Source organism: Azolla caroliniana, unplaced genomic scaffold, assembly GCF_043228905.1.
Source record: "Azolla caroliniana isolate FFs.n. ecotype wild unplaced genomic scaffold, voAzoCaro1.0.p SCAF_3, whole genome shotgun sequence".
In the NCBI taxonomy this organism is placed as follows: Eukaryota; Viridiplantae; Streptophyta; class Polypodiopsida; order Salviniales; family Salviniaceae; genus Azolla; species Azolla caroliniana.
Genome location: NW_028230438.1, coordinates 22,363,829 through 22,382,842, shown reverse-complemented (window position 1 = coordinate 22,382,842; position 19,014 = coordinate 22,363,829). Strand labels below are relative to the sequence as shown.

The 19,014-nt window shown below is 41.8% G+C and overlaps 1 protein-coding gene across 2 annotated transcripts; it reads right to left on the bottom strand.

Annotated features, from left to right (window-relative positions):
* Window positions 1-13,131: 13,131 nt before the first annotated feature.
* LOC147866641 (protein disulfide isomerase-like 1-5) lies at window positions 13,132-18,640 on the bottom strand. Of its 2 annotated transcripts, XM_087317096.1 has the most exons (13): window positions 18,057-18,640; window positions 16,831-16,960; window positions 16,356-16,521; window positions 15,971-16,089; window positions 15,555-15,635; window positions 15,346-15,432; window positions 15,193-15,264; window positions 15,038-15,106; window positions 14,826-14,906; window positions 14,070-14,204; window positions 13,930-13,983; window positions 13,705-13,797; window positions 13,132-13,668 (listed from the first exon to the last, which is right to left on the bottom strand). In XM_087317096.1, exons 1-13 carry the CDS (start codon window positions 18,557-18,559, stop codon window positions 13,582-13,584), a joined length of 1,677 nt encoding a protein of 558 aa, XP_087173222.1. In that variant the 5' UTR covers window positions 18,560-18,640; the 3' UTR covers window positions 13,132-13,581. The 2 variants fall into 2 exon arrangements, with proteins under 2 accessions (XP_087173222.1, XP_087173221.1); XM_087317095.1 differs by having other exon boundaries at window positions 13,132-13,797; window positions 18,057-18,639.
* Between the last annotated feature and the right edge of the window lie 374 nt (window positions 18,641-19,014).

The window sequence follows — 19,014 nt, the reverse complement described above, 5'->3', positions numbered from 1 at the left end:
AATTTACATCCAATTTCATTCATTTGATGTTTAGATCTAATTATAAATCATTAACACTAGCAATGGGAAAGTTATCTTCATATTTGACTTCAAAGGTAAAGCTATATTATTATTATTATTATTATTATTCATTATTGTTTTGTTACACTAATTAACCTGAGGATTTTAAGGTATCGTGTGTGCATGCCTATGTGTCTGAATCCACAGTTACATCCAGAAGCCGATAATTAGGATCTCAGGCTTCTGTACATGTGTTACACTAATTAACCTGAGGATTTTAACGTATCATGTGTGTATGTGTGTTTGGATGCGTATGTGTCCAAATCCACGATTACATACATAAGCCCGAATTGCTAGGATCTCGGGCTTCTATACATGTGTAAGTGTGTCTCATTCACATGGACAATGCTCTCTCTAGCTCCCCCTCTTGTTGATGGTCTTGTCATTGTTGATCTCCTTGGCATGGGTTGGCCACCCGATTTCTATTGCCAATGCCTACGGATCGAGTCGTTATGTAGTGGCATTGCCAAAGCAAAGGAAGCTTATGCTAGGCATCGACTCAACGCATCGACTCAACATACCGTCTCATGGATATCTTTGTTAGCTCGTTCAATTGTTAGCATGGTCACATCTTCAGGTCACATTCTTTGCCCCACACACTACTAGTTATATTAACATTATGCTGATGTTTTTTGTCTTCTGGCCCCCTCTCGCCTTATATGTCATTCTTGTTTTATTTCTTTTTTGGTGTAGAGAATGTTGAAGTTGTGAGCTTTTAATTATATATGTATCCATACGAAGTGATGATTAGCTCCAATTTTTCTTTTGGAACACAAATAAAAAGGTTCCTTGTAGTCTTCCTCTTTATCCATGGAAGAAAACAAATTTAGTCCTATGTGATAGGATGATATTCCTTCAATGTGTAACACTTTTAGCTTGATGTCGACTGTTGTAGTCGATACATAAATATGTCAAAACTTAATAGTGAGTGAAGTCCCAGGATATCAATTTGTACTCAGATGATGGATTGTTACATTTTTGTCTATATACTTGGAGTTTACCTTTTTTAAGGAAGGAACTTAAGGAATATCAAACTTATACTCGGCATAAATTTGTAAGTTGAACGGTCGTTAAGAAATCTTATTGGAAAAGAAGATCACACACATCCAATGTGCCGAGTTTTTTCTTTTTTTGAGCCACAAGTACATTTCATGTTAGATTCTATTAGAACAAAATGTAACATAAATATTAGGATCTCACAATTATTTTGGCTATTTTATGATGTAGTTTATGCTATGGCAATATAACCATAGGATCACGCATATGTTTTCTCCTTCTCAAGATATAGGTGAGCACTTGCGTTTCATTTCAAAAGGAAGAGAAGTTTGATTCCAATATTTCATTCCACAATGATATGCATTTTTTCTTCCCCCATAAAGAAAACAAAACCTAGTGTTATAACTTAGGAGATAACATTGCCCAAGTTTATGATAATGCAAGAAAGAATATACTATTAATGGTAATGTCAGAGTATAACATTGGAGTGTGGGTGACAATGCTCAACAGAGCAACCTCACACATTGAATGGTTTAGAAATACCTCTAAAGGGTTTGGCAATTACCTTTGCCATAATGCAATGATATTGCACAAAGAAATGGTAGAATGCGGGGATCAAAGAGAGTCTATGACTTTCAATTTTTCTACATTATACGTTACAATATGTTATCGCGAGATCTTTTACATGAGGACTTATAGTTAATCAACCACCAATCAAAACACTCACAACTAATTCTCCTCACATATTTAAGGCCGAAGAGTTCACATCAGTGTCCTATTTACAAAAGTTGATATCTAAGGGAGATTTACAATATTCATCTACATGTGTATGTTGGAACTATCTCTACACACCTCATCTATAGGTACCATCTACACCAACTTGGTGTAGGCATCTACATTTAAATAATGTTGGAACTCATATGCCACCTAATGGGCACATTCTAATCATATGTTTCAGGGCGTCAAGTATGTTTATAAGCTGCGAGACCCTTCCTAGGTTATCAAGTTATCCACTTTGCATCTCCCTGTTCATGGAAAGGCTCCAATTTCGCTCCATCTTTGACCACCGTAACCTCCTCTTTGTTGCAAGACAACTCTCCTACAACCAACATCATACAATCCTTCACTGGGACAAATTTGTTTGGCAAACATGATTGTCTCTCATTGATCATTGCAAGATTCTATCAAGTCAGGGGTTCTTCGTTTGTAGCCTAGAGCATCATCTTCATGATTCTCTTCAATACAAATGGATTTGGACAATTCTATGCTTTAAATGTAGATATTGGCTTTGCAAGAGAGAGTGATAATCCCCTGCATATGGAACTTTACATCACATTAAATTTGTCCCATACCTTGATATTGGACGGAAAGTTCAAGCTATGATTTTGTTGACAAGAGTGATGTAGTACTACTTTGACAAATCAAGTTTTTCATCCAAAAAGATGTAAATGATTGCCAACGATATGGGCTATGAGGAAGGGTTGGAGAAAATCACGCACTTTGAATATATTGGTTTCTTTTATCACCTTAGCTAAATATTAACAATGTTTGTTTCAATGAAGAATGAAGAATAACATGTCAAATGAAGCACATCTTGCGTGGCACCCCCATCCTACTTTCAAGTGGATCAATCAAGGAGCGAGCACCAAATATTTGGGTTTTCAAATTGGGTTCAACATACCTCCGAAGACTATGATTGCACCAGTTATTCACTCCATTCGACAAAAGTTGATACATTGGAGTTCGAAAAAACTCTCGCTAGCGGAGCACATCATAGTGGCAAATAAGGTATTACTCACAATAGCGTGGCACAACCTATCATGTTGGACAATCTCCAAGGAAAGTATACACCATATTCAACGATTGGTACGCAACTACATTTGGTCTGGTAAGGAAGATCATGCAACTCGGGCCAAGGTGATGTGGCCTATACTCACATCACCTAAGTCGAGAGGAGGATTGGGTCTTATTGATCCCCTCTCACAATTAAAAGCCCTACTCGCCAAATTTGTGGTGCGAGGACTCCAACCAAGGAACGATTGCTGGAAAATGTTGTTGCGATTACGGTTCGCTTACTGTTGAGCGGCAAGCTCAACCGGAGCCGGATCGGCTGAATAAGCCTGAGCTGGTAAGCGAGATGAATCGGTATGCCGGTGAGCTGGGGAACCGGTATGCCGGATCCAATCCGTAACCGGAAGCCTAGTATAGGTTAGACTACTAGGCAATTATAGTCTCGTAGTTAGTGTCAGATGCTCGTGTGAGCATTGAAGTACACCGTACTTCTAACAGTCCCGTGTGGACTTGTATAAATAGCGTTGATGAGCGCGTTGTAGATACAGAGCACAGAGTATTCATATAATTTTGAAAAATAGTGTGTTTTGCTCTCTCTTTGTCTTTGTCTCTCCCGCGTACTCTCTCTCTCTCTCTCTCTCTCTCTCTCTCTCTCTCTCTCTCTCTCTCTCTTTGTGTATTGTTCTTTCTAACGCTTCCGCAAGCAATCTTTTACATGGTATCAGAGCGCGTGGGTTGAGAACCTCTGCTGCAGACATCTACGCTTGTGAAGGAAACCCTAACTGATCGGAAAGCAGACACAAAAGGAGAAATGGACAGAGGTATGGCTACGTCGCTCCCGGTGGAGAAGCTCGACAGAACCAACTACGCATCTTGGTCATACAAGATGCACTAGTAATTGCTTGGGCATGGCTACTGGAGTTATGTCGACGGAGTGGACGACTCAGCACTGGAGACGACACACAAGGACTTCCCAGTGTGGGAACAGGCGATAAGCAGGGTGATGTACTGCTTCGCGTCCAGTGTCGATGACCAGCTGCTCAGCCATATTTGTGACGCCAAGACACTGAAGGATGCTTGGGGAAACTTGAAAAAGGTTTTTGCCGCAAGCACCACTACCCGGAAGCTGCAACTCAGACAAGAGTTGAGCAATGTTCGACAGAAGAACATGTCGGTGGCAGATTACACAGCCCGGATCAAAGGGATTTGTGACTTGCTTGCCTCTATTAACGTCACCGTAGAGGAAGACGAGATGGTGCAGGTCTGTCTTGGAGGCCTGGCGTCCAAGTTCGGAGCTTTTCGGATGGCGGTTTGTACAAGGGAGAATACGCCCTCATTTTTCAACTTACATTCGATGCTCCTTGTAGAGGAGAACCACGCTGGTGCATCTACCTGTGCATCCCCAGACAACCGGATGTTGTACATGGGAGCAGATCGGTCCCGTCGGCGTGGTGGACGAGGCAGGTCGGCACGCAATGGAGGCGGCCGGCAAGAGCAGGAACGAAGGCACAGTGAGCGTGCCAACAACAGTTCCGGGACTTCCACAAGTAGAGGGAGTCAAGGTGGTGTCGGAGGCCAGCAAGACAAATCTGCTACGGAATGCTGGTACTGTGGCAGAAAAGGGCCATAGGGAAAGCGAGTGTTGGAGAAAGCGTGTCGATTCGGACAAATCCGGATCCAGCAAGACCGATAAGGAAGGCCGGCAAAGCTCGCACTACGCAAACGGATCGGGAGGATCCAAGAACGGTAAGGGGCCAACCTTGGTGATGAAGCACAAGGCAAACTCAATGAAGAAGACCACTTCCAAATCGGAGGAAGTGTGGTACGTTGACTCCGGCGCATCGATCCACATGACGAGCCACGGGGAGTCCGGGAGTTGTCGAAACCAGAGACGACACTCCCCACCCGATCGTGCACGTCGAAGAAGTCCCTTTGAGCCACGTCGGACAGAGGGGGAAGCTGATGAATCTATTACATGTTCCGACGATCACGAAGAACCTGGTGTCGGTCGGACAGATCGTCGACCAGGGGATGCAGGTGCGGTTTACGCACCTCGGGTGCTTCATTGAGGATGAGGGCGAAGTTATTGCGCAAGGGCGCAGAGTTGGGAGGATGTTTATCCTCAACACCAATGTTGTCGGCACCGCACAGTTCGCCAAAGGATAGAAGGTCGAGTCGGATATCGACCTGTGGCACAAGCGGATCGGCCACGTCAACTATCGGAGGCTTGAAGACCTGCAAACGGAACAAGTCGTTTTCGGTTTGCCGAAGTTTAACGGCCGGAGAGCCCAGATTTGTGAAGCCTGCCAACTCGGGAAGCAACACCGGCTTCCATTCCCCACCGAAAGAAATCGAAGCCGTAACAAGCTCGATGTTATCCATTCGGATGTGTGGGGACCGGCACAAAATGTTAGCATTGGCGGGAGTCGATATTTCGTCTCCTTCATCGACGACTACACGCGGCATACGTGGATCTACCTCATTGAGCGGAAGAGCGAAGTCTTCGAGTGTTTCCGGAGCATCCAGAAGATGGTGGAACGGGAATCGGAGAGGAAGATCAAATGCCTATGGTCGGATGGCGGAAAAGAGTACTTTTCCGGCCAATTCAACAGCTATCTGCAACAAAAAGGAATTCGGCGAGAATTCAGCTGCAGATACACACCGCAACAGAACGGTGTGACCGAAAGGAAGAATCGGTCGTTGATTGATGCGGCTAGGGCAATGCTGGAGGAAAAGAGCATGCCCAAGTTCTACTGGGCGGAGGTGGTCCAAACGGTCATTTACATCCAGAACCGGATCGGGGACAAGGTGTCAGCTCACAAGCTGTATTTCGGGCACAAGCCGAATTTGAGACACCTTCGGATATTCGGCAGCATAGCCTTTGTACATGTGCCGGATGAGAAGCGGAGAAAGCTGGATGCAAAATCGGAAAAATGCATCCTAGTCGGCTATGCTCAAGAGCAAAAGGGCTATAAGTGTTATAACCCCCGAATGAAGCAGGTCTGAATCAGCCGAGATGTCGAGTTTGATGAATCGACATCGTGGTATTCCTTACCAACTCCGACTTCCGATCCCGACCCGATGTCGGAGGATGGGGCTAGTGAGCCTGAACCGGCCCAGGTAGAGGAAGATGAAGCCGGGACTCAAGATGAGAGTCCAGAATCATTTCGGTTAAGCAGACCGAATGAGAGACTAGATCAATCCAACCAGTCGGATGATGAGACGACGAGTAGTGGAGACTCTGTCGTGCTCTCCCCGCGTAAGGAACCAAGGAGACGGTTCACACACAAAGAGAAAGGGAAGCAGAAGATGCCGGAATTCGAGACCAGCAATGATGAGTCGGATCGGTGCATATCTAACTTCAGCAAGGACATATGCAGATCTTCAAGAACGAAGACCGAACCGGCCAAGAAGGGTCTCATACCGGGTAACGGTGAGTTACGTTGGTCCACCCGCCAGAAGGATTCCATTAAACGGTACGGGTATAACGAGTACATGGCGCATCATTATGCGTACATGACCAAGGTCACGGAAGTACGTGAGCCGGAGAGCTACGTAGAAGCGGCAAAGGACGCAAATTGGCGTGCTGCTATGGAGGAAGAAATGCGGGCACTGGATGCCAACGAAACTTGGGACCTGGTTGACCCTCCCCGTCACTGTAAACCGATCGGATGCAAGTGGGTGTACAAGGTAAAGTACAATGCCGACAGTACAGTTAACCGGTACAAGGCCCGGTTAGTGGCGAAGGGATATGCGCAGACCCACGGAATCAACTACGACGAGACCTTCGCTCCTGTAGCGAAGATGACGACGGTTCGTGTGGTACTGGCGGTTGCTGCAGCAAGGGGGTGGCATCTTCATCAGATGGATGTGAAGAATGTCTTCCTTCAAGGAGATCTTGAAGAAGAAGTCTTTATGACTCAGCCCCTCGGATTTCAGTCGGAGGTGAACAAGTCGGCGGTATGCCGGCTGAGGAAGTCGTTGTACGGCTTGAAGCAAGCCCCCCGTGCTTGGAATGCTAAGATCACGCACCAGTTGCGAAAGATGGGGTTTGTTGCCTCTAAGTCGGACTCTTCCCTGTTCATCCGTCAAGGCTCAAACGGTCCGGTATGTATCTTACTCTATGTTGATGATTTAGTCATCACCGGCCCAGGTCTTCCGGAAATCAACCGCGTCAAGTCCCAGTTGTCGGACGCATTCGATATGAAGGACTTGGGGGACCTTCATTATTTTTTGGGGATCGAGGTGATCCGCACCCCCGACAGCATATTGCTTTCTCAACGCCATTATGTGTTGAATATACTGTACAAGTTCGGCATGACAGAATGCTGACCTATCTCCACACCCCTGGACCGGAATCAGAAGATCCATCCCAACTCCGGACCAGCCTGCGATGAGAAAAGGTTTTGACAAATAGTCGGAAGCCTGATCTACTTGACCATCACCCGACCCGACATTAGCTATCCGATCGGAGTGGTAAGCCAATTCATGCAGAAGCCGACCGTGGAGCACCTTCAGTGCGCGCAACGAATACTGAGGTATGTAAGCGACACTAAGGATCGGGGGCTCTTATACCGGCAAGGTATAACCGAAGAGCTTATTGGCTACACGGATGCCGACTGGGCTGGCGATGCAACGGATCGTCGCTCAACTTCCGGCTTTATGTTTTCTCTTGGGAGCGCGGCTGTTGCGTGGAGCAGCAAAAAGCAGCCAACAATGGCTCTATCCAGCACTGAGGTTGAATATCGGGGCACGACTGTTGCCACCTGCGAAGCCATTTGGCTTCAGTGACTACTGCAAGACCTGCGGATCGAGGTATCGACCCCGATCCTGATCTACTGCGATAACCTCAGCAACATGCAGCTCGCCAAGAACCCTGTGTTCCATGTTCACACAAAGCACATAGAAGTGCATTATCACTTCGTGCATGAGCGGGTCCTGAGCGGTGAAGTTGAACTACGGTATGTTCACACGAATCGGCAAGTTGCCGACATCTTCACCAAGCCGCTCGGGTCGGACAAGTTGCAACACTTTACCGAAATGCTTGGTGTTCAGCATCTCGACATGCCGCACTTGAGGGGGAGACACAAGGGCAAAGACACTACCAAAACGGGCAAAGGCAAAAAAACTATTGAACCCGTAGGTAAGAGAAGAACTGGTAGAGGTGGAGACAAGAAGAAAAATGAAGCCGAGTCGACGAAGGAAGTCGGCATATCCGAACAAGTCGGAGTGAGCGGCTGTGAAGAAGAAGTGTACACTCAGGAAGAGAAGTGCATGCTATGCGGAGGTCATCACGATCGTAATGGCCATGATGCAGAGTCGAATGAAGAATTTGACTTCGGTGAACCGGCTGAAGAAGTCAAGGGAAGCACGGAGAAGGCCAAGACCCGGACGTGGTTCGATGTGGTGAGAGGCCTGAAGCCGAAAATCGAATCGGAGGATACCGATTTGGACAAGAGCTGGAATGAGTCGGAGACAGCCGATTCGGATCAACAAGAGGCCAAGGAGACACAGACGCAACGGAAGTCGATGCCATCGCGGTGGAACCGACGGATCGGCAAGCGCCGGAGTCATAGCAGCGAAGGAGCTGAGATGGGCCTATTGAGCAGACATGCCGAAGGTCGAGGCGCGCAGAACCAAAGGGGTCACGGCAAACGGGATCGGACCGGACAAGGAGCACGAGCAAGGCGAAGCGACACCAGGAGAAATTGGTTGGAAGAACTGGCTGCCACAAAGGTTGACACTACGACCCTACCTCAGGTTGAGCTTGAGAGGGAGTGTTGAGCGGCAAGCTCAACCGGAGCCGGATCGGTTGAATAACCTGAGCCGGTAAGCGAGATGAATCGGTATGCCGGTGAGCAACCGAGTCGGTAAGTAGTAAGGACCGGTGAGCTGGGGAGCCGGTATGTCGAATCCAATCCGTAACCGGAAGCCTGGTATAGGTTAGACTACTAAGCAGTTATAGTCTCGTAGTTAGTGTCAGATGCTCGTGTGAGCATTGAAGTGCACCATACTTCTAACAGTCCCATGTGGACTTGTATAAATAGCGTTGATGAGCGCGTTGTAGATACAGAGCACAGAGTATTCATATAATTTTGAAAAATAGTGTGTTTTGCTCTCTCTCTGTCTCTGTCTCTCCCGCATACTCTCTCTCTCTCTCTCTCTCTCTCTCTCTCTCTTTGTGTATTGTTCTTTCTAACGCTTCCGCAAGCAATCTTTTACACTTACTTTAAGCCATAAAAAGGGGCCAATTGGGACCCCCAAACGAGATGGATTCTAAACATGGGGGTCAAACCTAGTTTCTCCTGCATCCATGTGGAAGACGTGGTGTGACATTAGACGAGGGTTCAAGTGCGATCAACCTAACTCTGAACTTGCTTGGCTCAGTCAACATATCCTATGGAACCCATGTATCAGAGATGAATCTAATCAACTAATTGGATCAAGTAAGGGGTTGTCATGGGGATACATTGTGGAAGGTCCAAGAAAAAGTATAGAATGTTGGAGACGGTTTATGTCGTTGTCAATACAAGACCAAACCAACATACTCCATGGAATTAGGGGCGAATGGGCTATGAGATCTAAAATCATTAATGCTTTACTGAGTAGGGAAGCTGCTAATCAAAGGAAAACAATAGAGAAATGGATAGGCTACGAGGAGGAGGGTTCTTTGATCCCAAGAGATAGGGAAATACCAGACAGGATCGCAAGCTCTGAATTGCAAGACAATGAGACACCAACTCAGAATAAGGTAATTCAAGTACTAGCATATACTGGGCATAAATGGATTGTAGATCCTGATCCTATCAAAGTACAACCAAATTGGCACAATTGTACTCACGAAAACACATGGTTATGTAAGGTTAGTTGGGACCCTTTGCAATGGACATGGCATGATCCTTACGCGGGGCAAGGAAGCAAACTCATCCCTTTCTTTCAATTCAAAACTAGATTGGGTCACCATATTCTAGCTGCTCAAACCGCCCGAGAGCCGGCTGCTACAAAGGTATGGCACACATATCATGTTCCTCACACAATTATCACCAAAATTTGGAAAAAAATTTGGAAACAACAACACGCGCAACGAATCACCACTTTCAAATGGTTATTAATACATAGGTCACTATCAGTTGGTGCATGGCAACGTGGGAACCTTAGCTCTCCTAATTGTGTAGTGTGCCCAAATGCAATAGAATCAATCCAACACGCTTTGTGGGACTGCCCAGAGGCCCATCAAATATGGCAGGGGGTTGGCAGCTTATTGCAATTATGCCAGGTGCAAGGCTTAATCATGTGGGGAAATATATGTTGGCTATCATGGCAGGCCTCAATTGACAGTTACGAGCATCAGGAGGGATGGCTTTGGTAATAAAAGCACAAGAGGTTTTTTTCTCCACCATCGACAATGTCCACTCAACTCCTATCAATGTCAAATCTCAAGTTGTGTTGGAATTGGTCAGCCCAATAACTCTTTGGACCCTATGGAAACAACGGTGTGGACAGGTCTTCTCCAACCAAATCACACAACCAACAGTGTTAATGCAAGAGATATGGAGTGAAGTTTTAGCCACCCTAAAAAACCAATATGATGGCCTCAAGGGCGACTCCGATGGAGTTGAAAGACAACAACTAGCCTTCATCCAGCAATGGTCGACCTCCCCCTTTATTGAGTCGGTGGGCATCCACATAAGATGGACCTATCGCGTCCCTACAAGGATTTGTGTATATTAATCTCATATGTAAAATTTTATAACTAATGGAAGGAGTTTTTTTTTGGAAAAAAAGAAAAACATGTCAATCTTTTACAATTACACGTTTTATATGAAGAGATTGACATGTTATTCTTTATGTTAAACAAATAAAATGAAGAATGAAGAATAACGTGTATACCCTTGTAATTGGCAAGGTTAGATAGAGCTTTTAACCTTACCAAAGATCAAAGTGGTTACCTTTTCAAAATGGTCCATTTGACAATTGCGTTATAAATAGAAGAATTCTATATCAACATAGGCAAAGTATGAGCATCGATGGCCCATATTGTCTATATGGTTTTTAGACCTATTACATATCGGCAAAAAAAAAACCCAACCCAAAGAAAATGTTTAACATAAAGCATGTTCAATCTCGGAGTTACTAAAACTTGGTTAGTCTAAAATGATTTATGAAAGCTTTTATAAATGTTTTTAATGTGTGATATACCTTAGAATATTTTGGAAAGTAAAGTGACAAATATGAAACAATATAGTTTATACATTAACAAAGCAAAGATCAAGATATTAATCTTTTTGGTAATACGCTAAATAGAAGGAAGCCACATGGAAAAAGTGGATATTTGAAACCACAAATATGGGGTAAACATAATTCCTTAAATTACTGGCAAGGATTCAGATTTGATATTGTTATTAAAGGAGCTTCTACAAACTATCTCAAGACATTGGTTCCATGTTTTGAAACAACTTATGTAGGCTCAAAACAACAAGAGACTTGAACCCTAACCATTATCAAGGATCCCCATCAAAACAAAATATCTTGACTAGATAAGGTCACCATTGATTCATGTGAACATTTTCTCAAGGACAAACTGATGGGGAAAAGCTGGTTCAATTTTTCAGGTATAACACGAAGATTGGGAGGCAAATTCTTCTAGAACAAAAACATGACAAGGTTGCGGCAAGGAAATTTTGGATGCAGGAGGGCATAAGTGAAAGGAGACTAGATAAATTCTGGAAAATGATATGGCATGACAAATATGACCGCAAGATAATGATGTGTTTATGGCTTATTGCACATAGAGCCTTGCCGGTAGGGACGTGGGGTAAAGGCCCCTATGTAGACCCTCGATGTACTGCATGTGGACAGATAGAAAGCATCTCCCATTGTCTATGGGAATGTCGTGATGCAATGGCTGTATGGGGAAGGGCACTTCTTTTGCTTTGCCACGCCTCTAGTTCGTTCACCCTCAACTGGGGACATGCTTGTTGGATGTCTCTTGACGCTGATGTGGCGACATACGATAGCACATGCAATGCTAAGTACAGAGGGGAGAATGGCATTGTTCGGCTGATCCCTGACAACGGGGTACCTACAACTTGTGTACAGAATCAAAAACTTGAAGATCTTTGGATGTTGCTTGCCCCCATTACTATATGGCATATATGGACAGCAAGGTGTACCAGGGTATTTTCCGCACACAAATCCCCTCCAGCTGAATCAATTAAGCTAATTTGGCACACACTCATAACTACACTAAGAGCTCAATATGAGCGGATTAATGGTACTAATGATGTTGCAGACCTAATGAGGCTGAATTTTCGAAAAAGATGGTGTACGACACTGATGGCCGCAGCAAATGGAATGGATATACTATGGAAGTATGATGTACCCAGATGGTTGTTTCCCCCTCCCATTAGTTGAACGAGGGGCGTGAAAGACATGGCAAGTGGGATAGTGAAGGTAGGTGATGCATCTGTAAGGATGGCTTGAGTCATATGTAAAAGTGTAAGATAAATAAGTGAGATCTCTCGTATGTAGGCTAGGATAATCTTGGCATGGCCTACCTGAGAAAGGGATCATGTTCATGTATATTTTAACTAATGGAGTATATTCCTTTTTTGGAAAAAAAAAAAAAAAAAAGTCTATCCAACCACACCTTGTATGTGAGCACAATCATTGGAAAACGTGTTATATATATACACACACACTATACCTTTCTTGTATCAAGTGTGGGGAATATGTACTTGCATTAAACACATTGAACATTAACTTATACCCTCCTCATTCACTCATTATAATGGATTTAGTTTATTATTCCATTATAGAGCCAAAGAGTTTGGTGTATGAGTTGTTCAACAGTCAATTTGTGTATGCTCCCTCTTTTCCCCCCACATTTACAAACCTAGAGGTTCCCATTTGTCTCCCTTGTGTTGACTTGGCTACAAATCATGCATTTCAGTTTCTTGTATTGGATAGCTATTATTATAGAAATGTTCACAAGATACAAGGTCAAGAAAGGTTACGAGACATTTGGTTCTCAAAATATACAAGGTACAGTTGTTACTGGAAAGATCAAGGGACAGTTCATTCTCATAAGATACAATGTATAGTCACTAATAACCGGTATCATTAGTAAAAAGGCTGAGTGACCATTGACTCTCAAAACGAGTAAATGTTATAACACACAGTATTGTTAGATGAGAACATTGACACAGCAAGATATATGGTCAACAAAGAAAAGAACTGTCATGACAATTGTAATAACTATGTAGAAAATTGTTTCTCGGATGATGAAATTTAAATGAATGAAGGTTATTGGAAATGCTAAGAGCTGATTTCATAAAAAACATTATTACAATTACTGTTTCTTGGAATGCTGAGGACTCATTTTGTAAAAACAGTTGTTACAATTATAAGCACTGGAAATGTTATACTGATCTGGTGAATGCATTCCCAAAACAGTTCAGTTACTGGAAATGTTAATCTGATTTGCAAACAACATTTAATATACTTGTCACTGGAAATGTTAGAGAATTTGATTTTCAGAACAGTAATTGTCAATGGAAATGTTTTGAGGAACCAGTGTAAGGAATCACACAAGAATCTTGCTCAAAGAATCTTGTTTTTTTGAGGAAGGGGGGCCATAAAGCATATACTAATATGATACAACACAGCCAACTCTTTGTATTGAGAAGTGATGGATTGAAAGCAGAATGTATGATCTCACCCACACACTCTCTATTACAATTCATCCTTATCGCTTTTAGTTGAAGAGATAAGAGATTCATCTTTATCTGTTTCGGTTGAAGAAATATTAGATTCATCATTATTGCTTTTGGTTGAAGCAATATGAGATTCATCATTGTCTGTTTTTGTTGAATAAATAAGAGGAACTGTAGCATGCTCATGCACAAACTGCAACAGCTTCTTTGTAGACCACTTCTTAGGTGCCAATATCTGAACAATTCAACATTATGTCATTCATCAGCTAAAGAGGAATTAGCAGTTATAATAGAATTTACAGTTACTAAAGTTATTAATTGGAACTTACAGTTATTACAATTATAACGTATAATTACTAAAACTTACAGGGTTTGTCTTATTATTGGCAGGATAGAATAAGAAAGAAGGATAATCCTCCACCTGTCATGATATATATTGACAGATTCAGCTACCTTTATTTTTACACATTCAATTATTGGTACATTTTACACTATTGATAAACACACCTCCAAAAGGGCATGTTCATTTTCGCCAGCATCAATCTTGGCAATGACAAGGTTGGAAACATCTTTGAAGTGCTTCGCAATCATCTCAAATGCCTTATTTGCAGAATCACATCTTATGCACCACTGGGTATATACCTAAATAAGAGGATAGATGGGTTAACATATGTACGTACACTGTATCCAGAATGGCTTTATTAACATCGCCTTTTACATGGTGCTATGATCTATAGTTTTAAACGTTTACATTGTGCAAAACCAATTTATAAAGGGATCTTCTTAGGGGAGAAATGTTTGGACTCAAACCCACAACCGTAAGCATGAGCTTTACCAATGTACCATCACATTTATATGTATTTGTATCTGATGGGACATACCAATGCTTAGACATTGTGCCTTAGCATGTTGTGTTTTGCATAAGAGTCACCAAAGGCCCTAAGCTAGAAAATTCAGCTCCCTGTAAGCCTTGAAAGAATTTGAAATAGATTCATCACAAATGAGGAAATTCAGTACATTAAAAAAGTCCAAAAGTACTTGAATAAATCATAATTTGAGGATCACAACTTCAATGGCTTCAAAAATCTTTCTTTCAGAAACTCGACTTTCCTATCTAATTAGCTACATAGCTTTTACCTTGTAAAACAGTTTTCTTTCATTTCAAACTTGTGAGGTAAGGGCAGTTACAATTTATCCAACAAACTTGGTAACTTTTAAGCAATTAAAGAACTAAATAATTTACTTTGGGACAGAAAACTGTACCTCTAAAAATACATCCTTGGAATCATCCAAGACAATAGACTGAAAGTTTTTCCCAACAACAATTTTGATAGCATTATCACTCTGCATCAAAAGAGAGACAAAGGAAAGGAGTATATCAATGAATAGGTATGCCTCATGTTGTCTACTTTAAAAAGTTACCAGCGGAAAAGCATGAGAAGAAAGACAAAAACCTATGTCATGTAATATCTTACCTCTTTAGGGATTCGCTGAGATTTATAATAAGGTTGAAGCACTCCAGTTGCCAACTGATCACAAAATTCCTGTCATTTAATTGATTTCGTTATTAACTTCGTTCAGTAAACCAGTACAAATCAGAATAGCAATTCATTGGTATCACTATTTTCACCTTCAGGGCCTCTACACTAAGATTTGATTCGAAAAGATATTTCAAGCCATTCTTGTAGTTAAACGCTGCAATCTGGCATGATATACATGCATTAAATTTGTCATTAACAAATTTGCAAACAAATATAAACCCCACAATAACACCCATACTTACAACAGGCTCATCTGCATTCAACCCATATAACGTAAGTGTTGGTCTTGAGAGTTCCTCATTGGCCGTATCAACAAAGAGAAAGAGAAGCTGTAAAAGTCATGTATTACAAGGGGTTTGTGTGACACCTTCCACTCTCACATTTGTGCTTAAATGGTGGCAAGAAAGGAATGGATTAAATTATTCAAGATAACGTAGAGATTTGGACCAACCTGCCCCTTGAATGATTTCGCAACATCTTGAAACAATGGCAGTAACTTTTTTGAGTTTTCACTATCTGCAAACAGAGTGACCTGCAGGATTTCACAGAAACATTTTCTTTTTCAGACGATGAATCAGCAAAAGGAAAGGCAATAACTCTTTATTGCACCTGTACAAAAAACATTCAAACTATCACTAGAATTTATTTTTCCAGTTGATGCATTAGTTAATATGCTATACCTACATGCCAGATATAAACAGCTAGAATTCGTTTTCTCAGTTGCTGTATTCAAAGATTTTGAAGAGCATGGAAATATCATGAAAAAAAATTCTAATCACAAACGTTTACTCCACCTAAAAATTGAAAACAATTTCTCTATACATCTATTTACAAACAGAGAGAGCGAGAGAGAGAACAAGGGCTCACTTGAAGCTTGATAGGGCTCATAAACAACCTCATGTAGTTTATCTGCTCAACTTTTGTAACAAGTGGACGCTTGTTCACCTCAACAAACCAATGAATTTTGCTCTTTTCAAACACATCCTCTGCAAAGCAAATTAGACCAGTTGAAGTTCCTTAGGTGAAACAAAATTCACCTCATGCAAAGGACGCCCCGCTAAAGAGATTGGCATCAGACCAAGCTCCTTAGGTGAAACAAAATTCACAATATGCGAAGGATACTTGGCTAAACAGATTGGCATGCTAATGTCTTATAGAGATTATGAGGAGTTCAAGGCTTTATTTGATGACAAAATAACTTTCATATCATAAGCAAATTATATGATTGATTAAAGAGAAATGACTTCCTTACCAAATATTACATGACTTTCTTGTACATTTTTTATAATGCTGAGAAAAGGTGGTGCCTTGTACATTCCATTATTCAATATGTCTGCCAAATCTGGATTATCAATCTGAGCAAATTCTGTCTCTTCCTCTTCCCTAGCAACAGAGATAAAAGCTTCATATTCTGGCCCCTACAAAAAATCAGAAGCAAAAAATATGTTTCCCCAACTAAAATGTCCAAAAACATATAATTCATGGCATGCAGATATTACCAAGTAAAATGACCAAAAACATATTGATGTGTGGACCCTATAGAAAATCAAACAAAATAACGTCTCTTGAACAAAAATGACTAACATATCATGTGTACATTACCACAATTTGTGGTCCAGAAAAATCGAAGCACATATATGTTTCTGAAACAAAAATGACCATGATGTGCGCATGCAGATAACTACCTATTAAAATGGCCAAGATCACATGATGTGCTTAGATATTACCTTGAAATCATTGAAAAATCCAACCACAGTAGTCCTTCCTTGCTTAACAATCTTTTCTGCCTCTTCTTTTGAAGAAACTGTTGTAACAGGTGTTCCAGTATGCTTTTTGATCCAGACGACTATGGAATCCCTAGGCAACAAGGAAAACATCTGTATGAAAATTACTAGGTGCAAATAAATTTAAAGTCATTTCTTACCAGAGTAATCATCAATCAATAAGAAAATCAGATGTCATCTTGAAATCCTAGCCCTAAAAAACTGACCGTCTTCTTCACAACAATTGTCTTGTCTATCCTGTCTAATCATCCTCCAGCAAATCAGTATATACAGTGCATTAGTTGAAATGATGGCACTGAAGAATGCAAGGGTTGAACACTTGATGTTCTAATCTCCATCAGAAAACCTTACAAAATGGGTTTCTCTCTCGGGGTAGACAGAGGGTAACTTGTTGCAAGAAGAGTATTGAAGGGGCAAGTCAAAGAAAATGAAAAAGGATTTTATCGGATTGTTTGCACCACCTAGAAGTGATCCAAGCAATTTCCTTGATGATAACAAAACAACAGCAAGCAAGGTTCCAAGTATACACTCCTAATGTACTATTATTTCTCCAGACCCCTTTGACTCCAACCAAACCAATGATTTAACAAATGCAACACATCATTTAAAACATATCCAGCCATGGTTCAGACTGTGTATATACACTTTTTGAGCTGATAGAGCGCATAGAGGCCAACTAGGATCTTTAAATAGATATTCATCCTCATGTCATGTTTCACCTAATAGAGGAACAGGGGTATGGTTCAAAATAAGTAGTTAAAATCTCATGTCATAGGGATCTGTGATGTAGAAGGCCATGACTTTGTATTTTTATACATAGATCAACCAACATAACCACAGCTAGAGAAATTAAAAAGATTTTATTACCGTCCTCAAGGTTAAATCTGACATTCTGGGACGAAAGTGATGTTTTTACTTTATTTTGGGTTTCAAACATCCTTTTTTTAACGGAAATCTAGATATTACACTTCTCATTACTTGAACTAGTGACATCCAGCATTAGACAAATGCAATTTAACCAATTGCAATATGTTTTTGCATCATTTGGGTTTGGGACATCCCTTTTTTAATGGAAATCTAGATACTACACTTTTCATTACTTGAATTAGTGACATCCAGCATTAGACAAATGCAATCTAGAGAGAGAGAGAGAGAAAGATCTAATGCACCTTGTTAAGCCACCAGTATACCGCTCCGAAGTACCATTAGTGAAGAATAGAAGTGTTGGAAAACCTTTGATTCCAAATTGAGAAGCAGATCTCGTGTTTGACACCGCATCGAGTCTCGCTATTGTGATCGGAATATTATTTTCTTGGATCTCTAGCGACGCAGCCGCAAATTCTAACATGACCTCTGAACTCCGAGTGCACCAAGGTGCGAAACCAAGTAACAAAACATACTCTCTCGAAGCAACAAAAGAAGAGGCAGTGCTGTCAGAGAGCTGAACAAGAGCTTTTTTCTGAATCGCTAAACTTACTATTTGCGATGAAGAGGAAGAGGAGGAAGAAGGCGGGGACTTTGGGTCTTCTTCTAAGCCCTCGTCTAAATCGAGTAAATCCAAGTCTTCGTCGCCATTGAGCTCTGCAGACGCAGCTAGGGCGGTGATACTGAGATGGGTTCGCGCGCAGAGAAGGAGAAGGAGAAGGAATCGTATGGGGAGAGAGGGGGCCATGGGAGCAGCTTCCAGAGCTATGGAGGTCAAGATCTAACTAACTGTTCTAATGAGTCTCTACTCATTAAAATTAAAATTATGCATTCATACATATCTGTGTGTGTGTGTGATTTTCATTGATCTTAGGATTTTGTTTGAAAAATAAGTGTAGAGAGTGTTGTCCCGGGAGTGTTATGTTGCCAACACGACCCTGTCGGGTTTCAAAGTCCCTTGTTGATCATTCAAAAGTCAAGTCAATATCAGCTCCCCCACATTCGGTCATCAGAAGTCGGCGTATATAAATGGATCGAAGGTCCTGTCCTTACGACCAAATTCCCATCTCTTCTCTATCAAATCTTGGTTTTTGCTATATTGTCATGTCTTGATACGAATATTTGTCTCAAAAATTGTAGAGGGCTCAATCAACAACATTGTCTGCATGAGCCTAGAAATCATCCTAATTCAGCTCTAGTAAG

What these genes read in the sequence shown, in the direction of transcription:
- LOC147866641 (XM_087317095.1), bottom strand. Translation starts at nt 18,559, where the DNA reads ATGGCCCCCTCTCTCCCCATACGATTCCTTCTCCTTCTCCTTCTCTGC. An exon ending in AGAAAGTCATGTAATATTTG is followed by an intron (nt 16,090 to 16,355) that starts GTAAGGAAGTCA and finishes TTTGCTTTGCAG; the next exon opens with AGGATGTGTTTGAAAAGAGC. An exon ending in CGAAATCATTCAAGGGGCAG is followed by an intron (nt 15,433 to 15,554) that starts GTTGGTCCAAAT and finishes TGACTTTTACAG; the next exon opens with CTTCTCTTTCTCTTTGTTGA.